The 18,361-nt window shown below is 30.9% G+C and overlaps 2 protein-coding genes across 9 annotated transcripts in view; both read right to left on the reverse strand.

Moving 5' to 3' along the window:
• Window positions 1–18,361, reverse strand: part of LOC122516782 (solute carrier organic anion transporter family member 74D) — an 89,829-nt gene that overhangs the window by 9,307 nt on the left and 62,161 nt on the right. The gene's annotated exons all lie outside the window — the stretch shown is intronic.
• LOC122516050 lies at window positions 11,538–12,935 on the reverse strand. The gene is made up of 2 exons (XM_043633579.1): window positions 12,600–12,935; window positions 11,538–12,519 (listed from the first exon to the last, which is right to left on the reverse strand). The coding sequence occupies exon 2, from the start codon at window positions 12,501–12,503 to the stop codon at window positions 11,538–11,540; it is 966 nt and encodes a 321-aa protein (XP_043489514.1). The 5' UTR covers window positions 12,504–12,519; window positions 12,600–12,935.

Raw genomic sequence — 18,361 nt, forward strand, 5'->3', positions numbered from 1 at the left:
CGTGCATGACTCGTGATAATCGAGACTTTGCGAACAAAGGGGGACGTGTATTAACCTACGAGTCACGATAGTCTAGAAAATCGTATATAACGTCCGCGTTGGTCTACCATGACTATTCATAAACCTTTAACATAATCGTTTAGATAATATAATGTTCTAAGTATAAATACTAACTTGTCCGTTCATTTTTCAAACTAATCGTCACGATGTCTATATATATATATTTATATATGTATACTATATAAATATTATAATTATCGAAAGCTTCGAAGTATTTGTTGCCTTCTTTATTTGCAATTCATTTTAATAGAATTAGCATACATTTTATTTTGCATTTTAGTGATATACCTAAATTGGAACATCTAAGGTTGATTGTCAATTATAATTTTTAGTTATTTTATATCTAAATACACAACGCTGTAATATTGTTCAATATTATTAATTGGAACTAACTGAATACAATACTACATTAGAAAATATCATTTATTTATAAATTATCATTTTATTTATAAATTCTAAACATTCGGAAATAATTGTCTAACGTAAGCCAATAGAATTTCGATGCTATACATCATCTTCTCGTTCAAGGTTTGCGGTTAATGTATAACGTAGAATTTTGTTTTATATTTATCGTTCATTTACGAAAGAGAATGGGCACGATCGTAAAAATTGATTTAGGTTTGCGGTCAATGAAGGATCTTTCACTAATACGATTCGATTAGTTCGTGAGAGGATCGTCTACGTGAGTGAATAAGAAAGTTCACGAGACACCTTGTAGACGTGAGTCCTCTCACTTTCGTCCGTGCCCGACTTTCCTCATTTCCCTTACGTTCCATCGCACTGACTACTATCTCGTCAATGCGGTTTTCACTGACACTGACAACGAGTATGAGCCTATGAGAGAGAGAGAGAGAAAGAGAGATACTAGACGTGCGAGAGAGCCGATTTACTTGTAAGCACACACACACACACACACAGCGGGTGACCGCGAAATAAGATTCGTCACTTTCGCCATTACGTTCGCCTTCGTTTCCTACGACTTAAAACCGGTCGACACAATCGACGAGACGAGATCTCAAATCCTTTACTTCGAATCACGTTAAATACTTAACACAACTTTCTACACAAAAATAATATTCAATTAATATTTATGATTTAGAAGCAAATTTATACTAATTTTAATCACATCGCTTTTGTTTTAATATTTTATTAGGGTATTTTTAAATACTATATTATATGATAATATAAACAATTATATTATTATTATTATTACTGCAATCGATAGAGTTCAATGTTGAAAAATTTAATAATGTTATTATTGTATTATTATATTTTCAATATAATAAGAAAATTTTACGTAGCATATTGATTGAATTATACAGTATAAATATAAAATAATTATTACAATATTTTTAAATATTGTAATAATCTCAATACATTTTATTGAAAATTGTGATATTATTGATCCACTCAATAAAATACTATATATATATTGTATAATTTATATTTCAGAATACTAAATTCAAAGTATCTCCAATAAAACTGAAATAAAACCTAATACATATAATCGATAAATTTACGTTCAAATTTGTGATGCAAAATATAAAAATTGTATCGTTCGATTATTGTAAAAAGTGTAATAAAAATTACTAAATACGTGTGGTAGAAGAAAAGAATGCGATTGAATTTCGAAGAATGCAAGCTAAAAAGGGATCCCATGAGAGAAACTCGAGGCCAAAGAACCGTATGTTTATGTCTCGTTTGCATACGCGTAGACATGCGGCCACTGTATAACAAAGTTCCGGAAGAGGATGTGAACGTTGGCAAATGGATTTTACAGCGTCGTTAATGGCCTAATCACAACGCATAGGTACATACGTAGATATGTACGTATATACTTGCATACTCATATATGTTCGTATATATGTATTCGTATATGTATATGCACGCATAAATCGTCAGTGGTAACTGACCTCCGAAAGATCGTTCAAGAATATCGATGCTTTTATGATGTGACGCCATTTCTATGCGCCATTGACCCGAGATCGTATGTTTATTAACACCTCGAGAAACGCGTGCTTCTTGTCCTCGGCAGAAATAGAGAAACAGACTCTCGATAATTTTCATCAATACATCGAAAGATATTGCGAATTCCATTTTATACTTGGTTTTTTTTTATACTTTGTAATGAAATTAATTGTATCGGTTTGGTCTATATTATAATTGGTCTATAAGCAAATAATATGAGAAAATAGTAGTATAATTATGTAAATATTATTAATACTATAAATAGCTTTTTACTATACTTAAAAAGGTAATATAATATAATAATATAACTTTGAATTGGTCAATAATGTCCTTTTTGTCAGTAAAACGTTATTAGTATTGTTTATCAGGATTATTATGGTTTTGAAAAATATTTTAATATTAATAAGTAATTTTTTATAAGTAATAGCATAATTATACCATTTTGTAGCATAAGTAAATTTACCGTGTGACTTTCAAATTATATAAAAGGGGGATGGAAAATTAATTTAAAATAATTAATCAACCGTGCCAATTGAATAAAAATTCAATAATAAAATAATACTCTAATATTAATTATAATTATTTATACTAATCTTCCTTAGTATATTATTTTAAAATTCCTCGCTTCTCTACACCTCGTTTGATGTTCCGATAGAAATTATTTAATAAGATGAGCGTGCTGCTTTCGAAGAATTTTACTTTCGTCGAATCGTCCGAGATCGTTAGAAGCAAGAACGATCGTTGGGATGTTCGAACAAGGTCGCAAGTCTTTTGCTTCTGCAAGAGGCAGAAAGGTAGAGAGCCGCAAGGCTTGCAATCGATTACTTCCCGCTCGTTAAAGTGGATCGAAACGTGGATTCGTATCCAGGCTACGGTCAGAACGAAATCGAGAGCGAACTCGATGCGATAGAAAAAGAAAGAAAAAGAAAATGGTGGTAAGTATAATATCTGATGGTGAAATTCTAAAGAAACATCTTTCCTTAAGAATTATCTTTGCTTTTTATGATCGAAGTATTTTCTAATCGTTTTATTTCAGTTTTTTATTTTTCTATGCGCTAGCTATAAACAAAAACATCATGTTTTTCTTTAATATAGTAAATGATGGTGAAATTTTAAAGAGAGATCTTTTTTTAAGAATTACTACTTTTCCTTGTAAAGATTTTATTGGATTTTTCTATACTATGGTATGAGAAAAAAGTATATATATATTTTATAATAATACAAGATGAACGAAAAGATTTTATATTTAAAAAATTAATTAAATAATTTTTTTCCACACTGCAAATATATAGGCTTAGAAACTTCCATACAATCTCTATTGAAATTAATCTAAAAAGTTTCGTAAAGGAGTAATTAAATTTTTTCTAATCACTTTAACAATTTCTTACCCACCCAGTATATCGACTCAATAATATTACGATAATATCACAAGTAATCGATAAAAAAATCATCTATTGACCAATCTAATAATAATACGATTACCACAAAACGCATTCCGTTTATACCTCGTAGATAATATCAACCTATTAATTACTATCATTTATGTACTCGCATAAGTATCGAATCAGATCTTGTTTTTATTGCTAGTAATCGAAGGGGATTTTACAGTAAGATTTCTCTTTCTCTCTTTCTCTCTAGTCTTGGATCTCGAGTTAACGTAAGATTGCTTAGGCTTCTAGGTGAGATCAGGTGTGAGGGAGAGGAAGGAGGGATGGAAGAGAAAGGGGAAAAGGAGGAGGAAGGAGAAGAAATTTCCGGTAATAAATTGTCGCGGTATGTTGACTGTAGGCTTGAATGGGGACTCGAATGTCTCGTAACCGTTGGTAAAGTGCCCACACGTAGTGGACAACACACACACATACGTACTTATAGAAATATATATATAAGTATATACACATGTATTTATATTTTTGTGTCGGTGAGTTTATGTGTGTATGATGAGGATAAAGACGTCGATAGACTTTAAGATAGAAACTTGGCCTGATCATCGTCTCGATCCTTGTTTCTCTTAGAAACATAGCTCGTTCCTCGATTACGATCGATCTTCTAAACTTGTATGTTGTGTCTTACTAAAAAGGAGACATGAAATAACTTTCTCACTCTCGCTTTTTTTCTCTCTATTGCTCTCTCACTCTGTTGGTCTTTCATTCAAGATCATAGATATAAAGCTATGTCAGCCAATTTACTGACGCAATCATTTAATTTGATATTATAATAATATATTATGTAATATATATATTTATAATTTAAAAATCATTATTAAATATATATTTAGTAATACTATAGTATGGTAAATAGTGTATAGTAAAAAAGAGGTTGAATTTAATCGACTATATTTTAGATCGTCTCAAAATTTTATTTGTTTACTTTAGAAGATTATTTTACTGAATAATATACTGAATAGTAATAAAATATTAGGTTGGGGAAAAAGAAATCCATTATTTTTTTGGGGAATGGTTGTAGTGATTGATATCTCGTAAAGTATCGATCAAACAATTTCAGATTTATGCTCGTTGGAGAGGTGTATTCTATACTGAAAGAAGTATTCTATACTGAATAGTATAGAAAAAAGTTAATAGAACAAAATAGACCGTATAATATATTCAATAAAATTAACACAAAATAACAAAATATTATGCATGTAAGGTATAACAACAACAACAACAAAAAGGTAAAAAAAAAAAAAAAGAAAAAACAAACCTTTTGTGACGATCTAATAATACATATAATATATCGACAAAAATAAAAAATAAAACAATATTAATTTGAAATTAATTGTAAACTAATCCAAATAATTCAATGATCAACGATACTCCTTCTTCTTCTCCTTTAATCGATAATTGAAAATGACACAAAATTAGGATAAACTTTCTAAAAATGTTTTTCGATGGAAAAAAAATAAAAAAACAAGAAAGAAAGAAAAAGGAGAAAATAGAAAATAAAGAGGATCGATCGAAAGACAGAAAAAAAAGAAAAAAAGGAGTAAGAGAATGAAAGAGAGAGAGAGAGAGAGAGAGAGAGAGAGAAAGAGAGAGGAGAGAAACGTGGTAGCCAGAAACGCACGTGGCGAGTCGACACGTGCGTTGGGTGCGCGCGCGGCCACTCAGCAGTTCCAGACTTGGTCTAGGTCGCCGCCTTTCACTGTCCTACTGACGTGTGTCTCGTGGTTAGTTGGTTAGTTAGCTTATTCTCGTACGACTACGCACCACCTCAATACCAGGCCCGCGCCATCGTAACGTCCTCTTCGTTCGACTCTTACGCGCGTGTCTCTTTTAAAACAAACGAAAGAAGTCTTTCCTCTCTTTCTTTCTTTCTTTCTTTCTTTATTTATTTATTTATGTTTCTACATCATCCTTTTCCACCATTCCGATCGTCTCAACAAAATTATTTTCGTGATTCGAGAGTTGAATTTTTTCTTTTTTTTTTAACCCTTTGACTGCTATGAACGCATATATGCGTTTGTTAATATGAATGTAAAATAATGTAATGTTGGTTTGCGTATTGATTATTGTTTTTGAGTTTTGTCAAATGAAATTTATATAAGAAACAACAGCTTCAATTATTAAATATTAATTTATTATTAGATCTGGTTAATAATAGCAATCAATGGAAATAGTTGCATTAATAATAAATTATTCCGTCCCTACAAAACATTTCAGCTAAAAGTATTCAGCACTCAAAGGGTTAGTTCTAAACATCGGTGAAAATTGGATTAATTCAATGGTGTTAGGAAAAGAAAAAAAAACGAAATTGTTGATAAATTTATAAAACTTAATTTCATCACTTTTACGTAGAAATAATCAAACGAATATAATAGTATGATTGTAATTTAATGGCTGAAAAGAAAATGAATATATGTAATATTTTTGTCCAAATTTGATATAGCACTATTACTACTACTGATATAGCATAACTACTAACTACATTAAGTTTGTACTTTTTCAGTCACTAAATTAGCAACATATTCGAAAGTTTATCTTTCTCATTACAAAGTTAAGTTGATTTAGTAATTATCTCGTTACATGTAATGTTTCATCGAATTAATAAGTTTAATTTAAATATATGATCAATAAAAATAAATCAAATGCGACGAATACGTATACGTGATAAGATTTTGTATTTGTAAAGAAAAAAAAGGAGGGAGAGAGAGAGAGAGAGAGAGAGAGAGAGAGAGAGAGAAGGAGGAAAAAAAAGAGAAGATCAAGAAGATTCTTTTAATAAGAATAACTGTATTGAGGATCCACCTACCGCGTGGAAACATAAATTACGAAGACAGAAATGCATTGGGGTCCTATCGAGGCGACCTTCTTTCAAAGGCGAGATAGTAAAGCGTTAATTTTGTTCCTCCTTTTTTCCTTCTCTCAGGTTTTTTTTTCGTTTCTCCTTTTTTTTTTGTTTTTTTTTTTTTTTTTTTTAATCAAAACTGGAATTACGAGCTTCGCTAATTAACTTGAGACGATACGTGGTCGAGGTAAGCAAGGCCAGCAGAAAGGGTTTTCAACCTCGTAACTTCGTATATCGATGGATATCCAAGAATATATCAGAGTTCGATGCAACATGCACAGTGTTCCTTAATAATTTCTTACTCGTAGGGTGAAGTATTTCAGAAGACATTAACTACACAGCTGATTATTATTGGTTATAAATCAGAACTGCATTTAATTTTAAGTTTGCTTTCTAATATTTTTATACAAATTTGTTTACTGCTATTCGTTTTACAAATAAAATATTATTCAAAAGTATAAATAAAAGATAATTTCAATATTTTAATAATTATTTTTATAATGAAATTGTGTACATTGTTTAGTCCAATCATTTGTTTCTATTTTGTTTGACTAGTAATTCATTTTTAAAGCGAAACAAATATTATCATCTGGTCTTCATTATGAATCAGCACACAGAAATATAAATAAGAAAATTATTTCAACGTTTTAATATTTAGTTATACTTAATTCGGCTTATGAATTTTAATAATTTTTTAAATTAGCATTGATATTTTTTTTAATTGAAAAAATGTGGTACAATTTGAAATAATTCGATAAACTTTCACTAACATAAGAAGAAAAAAAATCAATTAGAGAAGCTCCAGGTAGTTTCCTAATCGTACATTCATATGTACATCTCTTAATCATATATCTCGTATGTATACAGTGGTCAGTCGTGTGTGGTATAATAAATGTGCTGTAATTGAAACTATGTAGTCGTAAAAGCTGAAAGTAGATAGATATGTATATGTATATATACTACATAGAACGATTTACGGACGAACGGAAGAAGAAAGTCGGAGTCATTATTAGATCACTCAATTGTTTGTAAAATCGAAAGTAGCGAAAGTAATTCTCACGGGCGAAGAAAAACGACAAAGTGCTGATTCTTTAGGTGATTTCGTTGAAATCAGAAAAAAGGGAAACGTGCGAGACTTTTAAATTAAAATCTTGCTGGATCAGATAGATGGTTTTGTCCGTGAGAATATCGTTTATTTGGCTTATTGTTAGTTTACTTTAATTACATGACATTTTCGAGAAACAAAGAGTGAAACTATTCGAAACAAGTTTCATCTTTTAGGAAATTATGAGTCGTCTCTTTTCCTAGTAATATTTAATCTAAAATATATATATATATATATATTTATTGTCACGAAATTGGAACAAAAAATAATTAGTATAAAAAAAACAATAGGATTTTTAACCAAATTCCTTTAAAAGATTAATTCTTTATGAATCATATTTGTAACCAATTTTTTAATATATTTTATATGCGTAGGAGAGTAGAAAAGTTATGAGCCTAACATAGGAATAAAAATTTTTTCTGTCAAATTGACTCTTATTTCGAGAAAAAATATACAAGTTTTTGTTATCACTTACCAAATTTTTGATATAGATTAACTTCTTCAATCGTTATTTAATAAATTAAACACGATGATTTGATAGTAAACCATCGACGTCCATGATTCGAATAGAATGGAACTGGAAACGAAGCGACTATAAGTGTTATTTGTAGTATTCTATTTTTAGCAATTTCTTCCCCTCCTTAATATCCTTATTTGTTATTCTACATAATTGCTAACGATTAAAGAATATTCACACCTTCCAACAAACGTTAAACTTCGTATTAACGATGTTTTTCCCCCTTTCACTCTTGCCTTATCTCTTTATTGCTCTTTATAACATTGCGTTAACGTCACTTATCTACGTAAATCGTTCAATTTCATGGTCAACGCCACATCATTCATCTTTCTACATTAGGTAAAAAGTCTAATTGTAAACCTTTCAACAAGTTAGGTCATTTGTATACGTGAATATTAATAAGAGATACGATATGGTCCTTATAAAATCATTTTCATTATAAAATACGTCATAGAAAATTTTACTTTTATTACTTATAAATTTTTTTGTTAATTTTCTATTATATATTATTATTGTAAAAATATGTTTTTTTTTTCAATTTTTTACGATGTTTAATACTCTCACGTTTAAGGATGTTTCTAGAAAAGTTTTATAATAATATTACTAAGTGTTTAAAAATATCTTGAAAATTCATTAAAAGAAAAAGGAAAAAAAGAATAATAATAATTAACGATGAAATAAATTTCATTACGGTATATGATATGACATGTTTCTTATGAAATCATTTTCATAAGAAGATACCATAATATCTATAGTAACTGTTACTTTTATTTCTAATATTTTCCTTATGTCGCATTTCAAACACTTTCACGTTTTAATACTTTCCTCAAAAGGACGTTATAAAATAGGAACGAAAATGATTGAAAGATTTAACAAATATCTTTGGCAATAATTTAAGAAAGTAAAAAAAAAATAAAAAAAAAAATAAATAATTCGGGACGAATGTGAAATTTCTCTTTTCTTTAATTATTCCGTCAACCCCAGATTGCGAGGCGGAAAAAAAATCAACAATCACCATAAATACGACTTTAAAAAGAAAAAGAAGAAGAAGAAAAAACAAGATTACCTCGTTTATTTGCTTACGAGTAAATGGCAATCAGTTTGGCCGAAGACTCGATTCCCACATTCCTCGATTCTTCTTTTTGTAAATATCATATATCGATAAATAAAAGAAGAGACTCGATAGTTTTTATCTCATGGTGAATATGTCGCAGCAGCAGCAGCAGCAGGAGAGAAGCAAGAAGAATCACGGGTAGAAGGAGGAGGAGAGGTATATAGTAAAAGGAAGGAAGAGCAGGAGAGAGAGAGAGAGAGAGAGAAGTATAAAAGGAGAGGTAGAGTAAAAGGACGAGGGAGGAAGAGGAAAGGCAGCAAATCCAGAAATGTTTTCCGATCGTTGAAAAATTCGAAGAATCTTGTTAAGTGCGGTCACGTCGATCGAAGAAATTCCGGATGGTTTGAAGAGTCCGTATCAAAGTTTCTCCCTAATAATCTAACCCCCGCCCCCTATACATATATATATATCTTTCTTTCTCATATTCTTTTTTAATAATTTTCATCTCACTCGTATTATTATCAAGTTGCATACAAGTCGAGTAATCGAACCGGTTCGGATAGTTTTCGAGGTAGACTGGCAAACAGGAAAACGATTCTCATGTCAAATAACGAAGCTTATTTTACGTAAAATTTCCATCTCTCTTTCTCTTCATCTTCTTCTTCATCGGAGACTTGGTAGATACTGCGTAGAAGTCGCCCGGATGCATCCGATAAACCGGTTAGATATGGCCGATTAAAAGCACTGACGCATTCGTAGAAAACCTTTCGGTGAATCGTTCGATGCGCTTCGAATCTAATCCATGATTCTTGTCCATGAATCGACGACGACAACAACGACGACGAGGACGACGAGAACGAAGATGATGATGATTATGATGATAATGATGATGATGATAATGATGATGATTATGATTATGGTCATCATCATCGAAGACATTCGTGGTGGTCTCAACTAGTTAAGATTCGAAAAAAGATCAAAAGAATCTTGATCGGTTAGTAAACGAATATATGTATAGCGTGTGGGAAGCTGATTCTCGATATACATTTTATTAATTCCAATATTATTTGTTGAGCTCTTAGTTTTTAATATTTAAAAAGAAAACTTATTTTTATATAATTTACTTTGTTTTTTTTTTATATCTATTAGTATGTATGTCATTTAGAATATTATTACATAGATATTTTTATAATTTTGTTAGATTTTTAAAAATATATATAGATATGAGTAAATTATTTAGAATTATTAATATATTATATATATTTTTATATATTATATATTTAGATTAGAAATATATTTAGTCACATACGAGACACTTAGAGAAGTAATTGTTAATTCACGAGCGAATGAAAAGAAAGTATTAATAGGATAGGTTAAATTTGTTATTAGGAGATTGTAAACTAAGTTCTATCCGTGGTTGTGAAGCTAAATATATTTTAAATAAATAAATAAATATATTTAGATTATATATAATAGAGAAAGAGATTATTTAATTTACTAATTATAAATATATTATAAAGATTGTTTTTATTACTCTCCCTTTTTACGGGCTTGAGGAGTTCGTTTCTTTCACAATGATTAATATATCATCAGGATATGCGTTAAAAAATAAAAAAATAAAATTTATATACATATATGTATACGTTATTAACACTATTCCTACCGACACTTCACGTATACCTATTCCTACCGCGGCTGGTCAAATGACCGGTCTTTCACAACTTATATTTTTCAATATTGAATGCAGACCAATGGCCAGCTTACCAGTATAAAAATATATTTTCTTTTATTCAAGAGTACATAATCTACATTTTATTCGTTTTCGTCACATTTTTTACAAATGGGCTTTTCAACTGTACATTTTCCGCATACGTACTTTTTACATTTTAGACAGATTTTGTTCGTCTTATTATCTTTACAATACTTTATCTGACATGTTTTCCGTTCACGAGAACCTGTACTTGTACTTGCGATGGGTATTGGTTGATTTTTTTTGCCGAACTCTTGTTGGTATTCGATAGCAAGTTCTTCTGCCAATTGAAATAGAAATTCCTGTCTTGTAATTTCTCCTCCCGTAGTTTCTTTATATAACACCCATACATTTATCCCGGCTAAATCCAAGATATTAAAAAATACTTGCAAAGGCCATCTCCGAGATTTAGATTTTACCGAATAATTTCTGGCCATTTGGTCGGTCACATCTACGCCAAACTTGGTGCTATTATATAATTGAATTGTCTCCGGTGTTCGGGTGTCATTTTTTTCAATTTGTACGGAGTTGTGGATTGAACTGAGAATTAGAACTTTCTTTCTTGGTTTGGCTTTGTAAACTGTCAACATACAATTATTTGAGCGATAGAGTTTGGTTGAAAAAAGTGCCATGTCGTCATTTTTCAGTTTTGCCAGTCTTGGTAGCTCTTTTCTATTTGCTCTAATTGTCCCAACAATCGTAGTTTTTTTTGCTAAAAGTTTTGTTGCTAAAGGTAGGCTTGTAAAAAAGTTGTCCGTGGTTATATTTCTTCCACATCCTACATACGGTTTTGCTAATTTCATAGTGACAAACTCTCCAAGAGGAACTGAGGGTTCTCTACTTTCATCTTTTCCCAAATATGGAAAGCGTTTATTATATATTTGCTACGCACATCGAATGCTAACCAGAATTTTATACCAAATTTGTCCGGTTTATTGGGCATGTATTGAGTAAATCTACACCTTGCTTTCGTTGGAAACAATTGTTCGTCAATAGTAATATATGGTCCTGGTTTATAACAATTCTGACTGTTGTCAATAAACTTGTACCAAACTTCGGAAATCATAGCAAATTTATCGGTTTGTAACCGTTGGTTTCGTTGATTTCTGTCGTCAAATCGAATAAATCTCATAATCTCCGTAAAGTCATGTCTACTCATAATATTTGAGAAAAAAGGCGGGCCCCACTTTTTATTCCATAGAAGTGCTATATCTATATTCTTAGCCTCATATGCGCCGCGTGCATATAGAATTGCAAAAAATGCATATAACTTTGCTGTAGATAGTTCCCATTTATATCCCAACACTCTAAATGCCTCTGCCTCTGTGCACTTTCTTATAAGTTCGATTATATTCTTATCAATTATCACAGAAAATGCCGTCCTTACTTCGCCTTTCATAATATTACGTTTACTGTACCCAGTCGGGCCTGATGTTTCCCTAAAAATATTATGACCAGGTGCTCTTCCAGGATTAGACCCTATTTTTACTTCGTGCCAAACAGTTCCGTCCATCGCAATTTCGCTTACTTCTTCCTCATTCTCACTATCGGAACTAACTAAGAATCTCCTTCTCTTTCGTCGTCTACGTACGTTCGAAATATTCTCTTCGTTCTCATCGGTGTTCGAATCTGTTTCAAGTGGATCATAATTTTCCGTATTGTTATTTTCCATATCCAGAATTTCCTGATCATTTTCAGAACATTCTGCATCGATATCATTTATTCTCTCTAATAATACATTCGCACTCCTCAAACGTCTTGCCATTTTGGGGACAAATATTCTACAAAAATAAAAACTAAAATATGAAAATGTAAATCAAAATAGATAAAAAAAGAATAAAAGATAAAATGTGGAACTTACTGCGAAGTATTGTTAGTCTTGTTCACTATTTTGAAAATGGCACTTATAACACGTAATACGATATAAAATATTACAAAATAATAATAAAAGACTGCCAAGTATGCTCTTTGTGACTTTCACGTTCGATGCACTCTGTTCGTGTCGCAAGACTATACTGATTTGAATTCGTGAGAAGACGTCTATACACTTCCTTCAGTTACAAGTTTATTTATTTTACGTCATAGTAGATGAGATGGCGTAGAACATTCGAGGATCTTGACCGTATCGGATATCAATCAAGCAAATAAACACCGCTAGCCCGATAGTCGAGTGAGAACTGTAAACACTTGGAAGTGCCGTAAACCAATTTCTGGAAGGCACTTATCGGATAAAATGTGTCATAACTACATTACCTTTCGTTTGTAACGACTTTATAGTTTTGGCATTGAGTCTTAGAGAGAAACTCTTACATAAATGTATAAATCGTACTACCGGTCAAATGACCGGTCGTGGTAGGTAAGACAGACTACAAATTTTTCTCGGAAAATAAACAATAGAAAAATAAGTGAATATTGAAAAATATATCATACATATATATGAGGAAAAGTGGTAAAGTTTAAAGGCGATTCACATACGTTGAATGTAGGAAATTCCAAATGAAAATTTAAAAACGGTCATTTGACCGGTCCTGGTAGGAATAGTGTTAAATGTTTTACAATTCGAAGTGGCAAGATAATAAATGACAAAGTATTGTAAAAATATTAAGCAACATTCTATATCTATCATATGCATAAAGAATAATGATTGTAATAATTTAATAATTATTATTATAAACATATGTATTTGTAAATTAAAAAAAAACATGCATATATATGTTATTGAATGTTTTACAATTCGAAGTGGCATGATAATAAATGAAAAAGTATTGGAAAATAGTGCGCAGCATTCGTGATTGGTCTAGCAGCAAGTACGTGTTCTCCACCCGCGTTGTTACAGGACGTACATAAAGAAGAGAGGCGATATCTCGGACGCTACGGACGTGTACGATGTAATAATAGATTGTATTCACAACCGGACAGCAAGTCCAGTACTATCCTCTCGAGCACAAATTACGGACAATCATAGTCCCGGCGCTATCGGTATTATCTTTTTGGCAAATAACACGCTACGTTATTTCTAACTTATATGCATACATACCAGCACACACGAACACGTACGCACGCAAGCACGCACGCGCGCGCGCGCGTATCATCTACCTTTCTGACAATCTTTGAGTAAACTCAAGATTCATCATGAGTTTGTATCTTCTTCGTTAAAAAGAAGAAGAAAAAAGAAAAAGAGTGCTCGGCACGACGAAGGTTCCTTCGTTATGAAAATCAACGAAGAAATGAGAAGAACAGACTAACTGACAACTAACGTATATGTTTGTTATTTTATCCTTCGACGAAGTTGTTGCAAATCTATGATCTCCGTTCGTAATCGTTTTCTGTCATCTTTATCTTTTTCATAAGTCATTTTCTTATTCTTTATTTTTTATCATTACCATACGGTCCTATATTTAATCTCTTCTCCGTTAATTGATCACAACCATCTTTGCTTTCTACAGATGAGATGATACCTTCGAAAGTGATATTAGTATATTTTTGTCTTTTTTCATTTTGATATATCAACCATATTATTTATGAATAAACCAAAAATAGAAACGCTGTCGTTTAGTAAAAAAATAAATTTATAGATATATAACTTTTTTCTAAATATTAATTGTATTCTTTCAGATGATAATAATAAAATGTTATTTAAAAATGATCAAGCAGTTAAAGTACATTCAATTTGCTTCTTTTTAATTTTTTAAAACACAATTTAACAATATATTATATAATATAAATATAATATAAATAATATAAAATAAATATATGTAGGTGGGTTAAAAAATTTCGATTTTAACATAGAAACAAATAATCTAAAAAATACACATATGATATAAAGGTATACTACGTATTTCATTAAATCCGAAAGTAAATATGCAACAGAATTAGAAATTAGTTCATTTGCAGGAATGAAATGTAATTCAGATTAGAAATTAGCAAGTGAAAAGGTAAGGTACATACATCCTGTACGTGATTAGATTCACATGAAGGAACAAGTGATTAGGTAAGAAGAAGAGAAAAAGAAGTCAGAAACAAAAGAACCAAATGTACATACGAACCTACTAATGAACGAACGGAGAATGAACGAACGGAGAATGAACGAACGGAATGAAGGAACGAACAAACGAACGAACGAACGAACGATTAAACAAACGAAAGCGATAGATAGAGTAGTAAATAAGTAGTTGTAGTTGTAGTTGTAGTAGTCGTCCTCGCTGGTCGTCCTCGCATCCTCAACTGCGTGGGAAGCGGCATTGAGAGGTGACCTAGTTTGAGACAGTAGACTCACCGTCACTGACGACTACAATGGCTTCTACAACCACGACGACGACTATGACTATGACTATGACTATGACTATGACGACGACAACGACACAACTATGACGACACGATGATACTAAATCTTTCTATGCACCCCTCTCTCTCATTCTCTACACGTATATATTTATAAGTATCGACGTTTATGCGTAGGTGTATATTCTCGTAATTCGCGCACGCGCAACATCACTTCCAGTTAACGCTGCATTCATTTTTTTGCATTTAGAGAGCATTCCTCGTATCGCTATGGATTTTCTTTTTTTTTGCTGTTGTCTTTTATCTTTTTTGTTATTCGAACGAAAAGATACACGATATAACACGTAAAATCCTTAATACCGCGTTATCTATTACTTAATATAATATATCTTAATTTATAAAAAAGTAAGATATTTTTTTGTAATTTATTTTGATTTTGAATTTAGAGGAAGAAAATTTCTATATTATTTTTAAGTAACAAAAAAAAGAAAAAATATGCTCGCTTGGATTACTGTTATCCTCCTTGATAAGAATAAAAATTAGTATTTTTCATTTATTGGCAATATTTTGTTACTTTGATTTTAAGGAAATATTTAGAAAAAATAAGACTTCGAGGTTTTTTATTCGCGTTCGTAAAATAATAATAATAATAATAATAATAATAATAATAATAATAATAGTGGTAATAATAATAATAACAACAACGTTGTAGTTTTAAATTTGTATATTTTCCTTGAATAGAAATTATTGTTTGACCCATTTTGGACGTATGTTATAATGCAGATTTTGATAATAAATTATAGAAAGAACCGATATCGATATCACATAAGTTTTCGTGTAAACAAAAAATTAGACGTTAGGTGTATATATTCTAGATAAATAGACGACAAGTCGTAAAATGTTTCCGTTTTACGGCCACGACAATTATAGCTAGCACGTGTGTATATAAATTACTAGAACGTAACTATCTAATCATTTGTATGTGACTTTGACACCTTTGCGTTTCTAACAATAAGAAAATTGTAAGAATATATGTATTTGTAAGATATCAAAACTTTTCGCCTTTTGCTATTACTATTCTATAACTTATATACCCGAATTTAAATTATTCTTATCTTTTGTTTCCGAGGTCGAAGAAAGTCGTTTTCGTAAAACGTTCGCAGTCGTTTCGTGGAAAAACTTTCTCGTCCGATTTTATCCAACTAATTTAAAGTATGATAGAAATCGAAAACGTTGGATTTCTGTATATTTGTGAGATTACTTCGTATGTAATTAATGTATACGAAATATTTTGCTTTTTCTTTTTTTTTTCATTTCTATACGAAATTCGAAATTTACATACACATGTTTATCTATCGAACTAATCTAATCCGATGGAAATCGAAAAATTTGTATTTTCGTATATTTACGATAATCTCGATATAATTTATCTACGAATAGAATTTAAGTTTCTTTTTTATTTTTATTTCATAAGATTCGAAATTTATATACATACGCATATATAGTGTCCCAAAAAATTTGACCTATACTTTCATGCATGTCTGTGCCTACATGTGTTTGTATCGAGATACAGGGAAAAGAGAGAGAGAGAGAGAGAGAGAGAGAGAGAGAGAGAGAGAGAAAGAGAGAACTTTAAAAAATTTCTCGAAACGATCATCAGGTTAATAAATGAGGCTATCAATATTTAATATGTGTATTCGTATTGAAAAAGTTACGCGAATTAAAATCGTTGCCGTTTCTTTTCTTTAAAATTTTTTTTATTTATATTTCATATTTAATATATATATATATATATTTTTTTTTTATTTCTATCTTTTATCGATTGCGGCACGTTTTGGAAGAAAAAAGAAGAAGAAAAAAGGAAAGAAAAAATCCAGGATAGGAGGGCAGTTAAACGATAACCTTAATGCGACGGCATACTTCACGCGCGTATGATGATCCTTTCACTAATAAAATATTTTCAACATTATCAGAGCCGCTATAGTTTAAAAAAAAAAGAGAAATCGAAAGGGAAAGTGGGTGCAGGTATCGACGGTCAATTTGCATTAACGCAGGATTGGTCGAATCAACCATTATCGCTCTCAACGAGGAACATTCGAAGTCCAAATCTTTTCTTCTTCTTTTGATTTTCTGTTCCTTTTTTTTTTCTTTTACTTTTTACTCCGTTGAATTTTAATGGAAGATTCACGAAAGAAATTTTCGTCAATGTTCCCTCTTATCTTTCTGAATTTAAACCATGTATTCAGATTAAAAATTTCTCTTTATGATTTTTCGTATTTTTTTGTAACTGATGATGCATTCAATTTTATATTAAAGTTTATAATAGGAAATATAAATGATATAAAAATATGAATTAATAAAACTAATATAAACAAAATATTTTTAAAAAATTCTTTCGACTCTGTATTAGTGTCCAATTATTTTGAAATAAAGTTGACGACACAAGTGATTTAATTTAATACGAGTTAACCGAGATGACCTTTATGGATAAGAATTGTGTTCATTCGTAAAGAAGAGAAACGAATAATCGTTTGAGATTTTTGAAATACAGCGAGTCCCAGAAGTATCTTGTACCTCCGTTTATTATATACGGTACATTTAAAGCATTATTCAAAAGATATAACATAAATTGTAAAAACTGTCTATTTGCAAAAGAATGCATTGAATTACTCCTACGATAGTAAACAACATACATCATCTTTGAAACAGTACATTTAGACAATATTACAATCTATGTTACAAGTTGAGTAAAACTTCAAATGGACTTATGTTTATAGAACATTTTCGTCTTATTTTTTTTAGCGTAGTATACATTCACAATGTGTATACAAAAAAAAATCTCGGAAACCCTATATAATAAAGTCCTCTTTTAAACAAAATTTATCTTGCAATTATCATATTCCCATGCAAAAATTCTCAAAAAATAGCCCATTTTTGGAAGCCTTACTTCGTTAAGACGTATCATGGTCTCGTTCGAACTCTTTAGATAATAGTTAGCCGTATTAAGTTTGAAAGAGATCGAATGGACGAAGCGCAAAGTCGCGTTACCATCTCATTGAAACGTACTCAAACGAGTCTAGTGTTGAGTGGCGTCTGGTCAACCAACTTACTACCAGACTATGGAGAGGGTTTACATAGCGCGCGCGAGCTGTCCGCCGTTATCGAACGTGTAATACGGTCCTCTTCTTCTAGGTTCCATGAGCATTCCTGGGGACATGAACATAGCAAAAGTTGGACGTTCAGTCCAACGTGAACGAAGCTTCCTCTCTGTACTCATCCACCGAGTCGTCGACCTTACACACTTTTTCTCTTTTCCACCATTAGACGCACCGAGTGTACTTA

The sequence above is a fragment of the Polistes fuscatus genome, unplaced genomic scaffold (assembly GCF_010416935.1).
Source record: "Polistes fuscatus isolate 324 unplaced genomic scaffold, CU_Pfus_HIC Scaffold2, whole genome shotgun sequence".
Classification (NCBI taxonomy): Eukaryota; Metazoa; Arthropoda; class Insecta; order Hymenoptera; family Vespidae; genus Polistes; species Polistes fuscatus.

Bases quoted from the DNA above. Each gene is read 5' to 3' on its own strand.
- LOC122516050 (XM_043633579.1), bottom strand. From the start codon at position 12,503: ATGGCAAGACGTTTGAGGAGTGCGAATGTATTATTAGAGAGAATAAAT.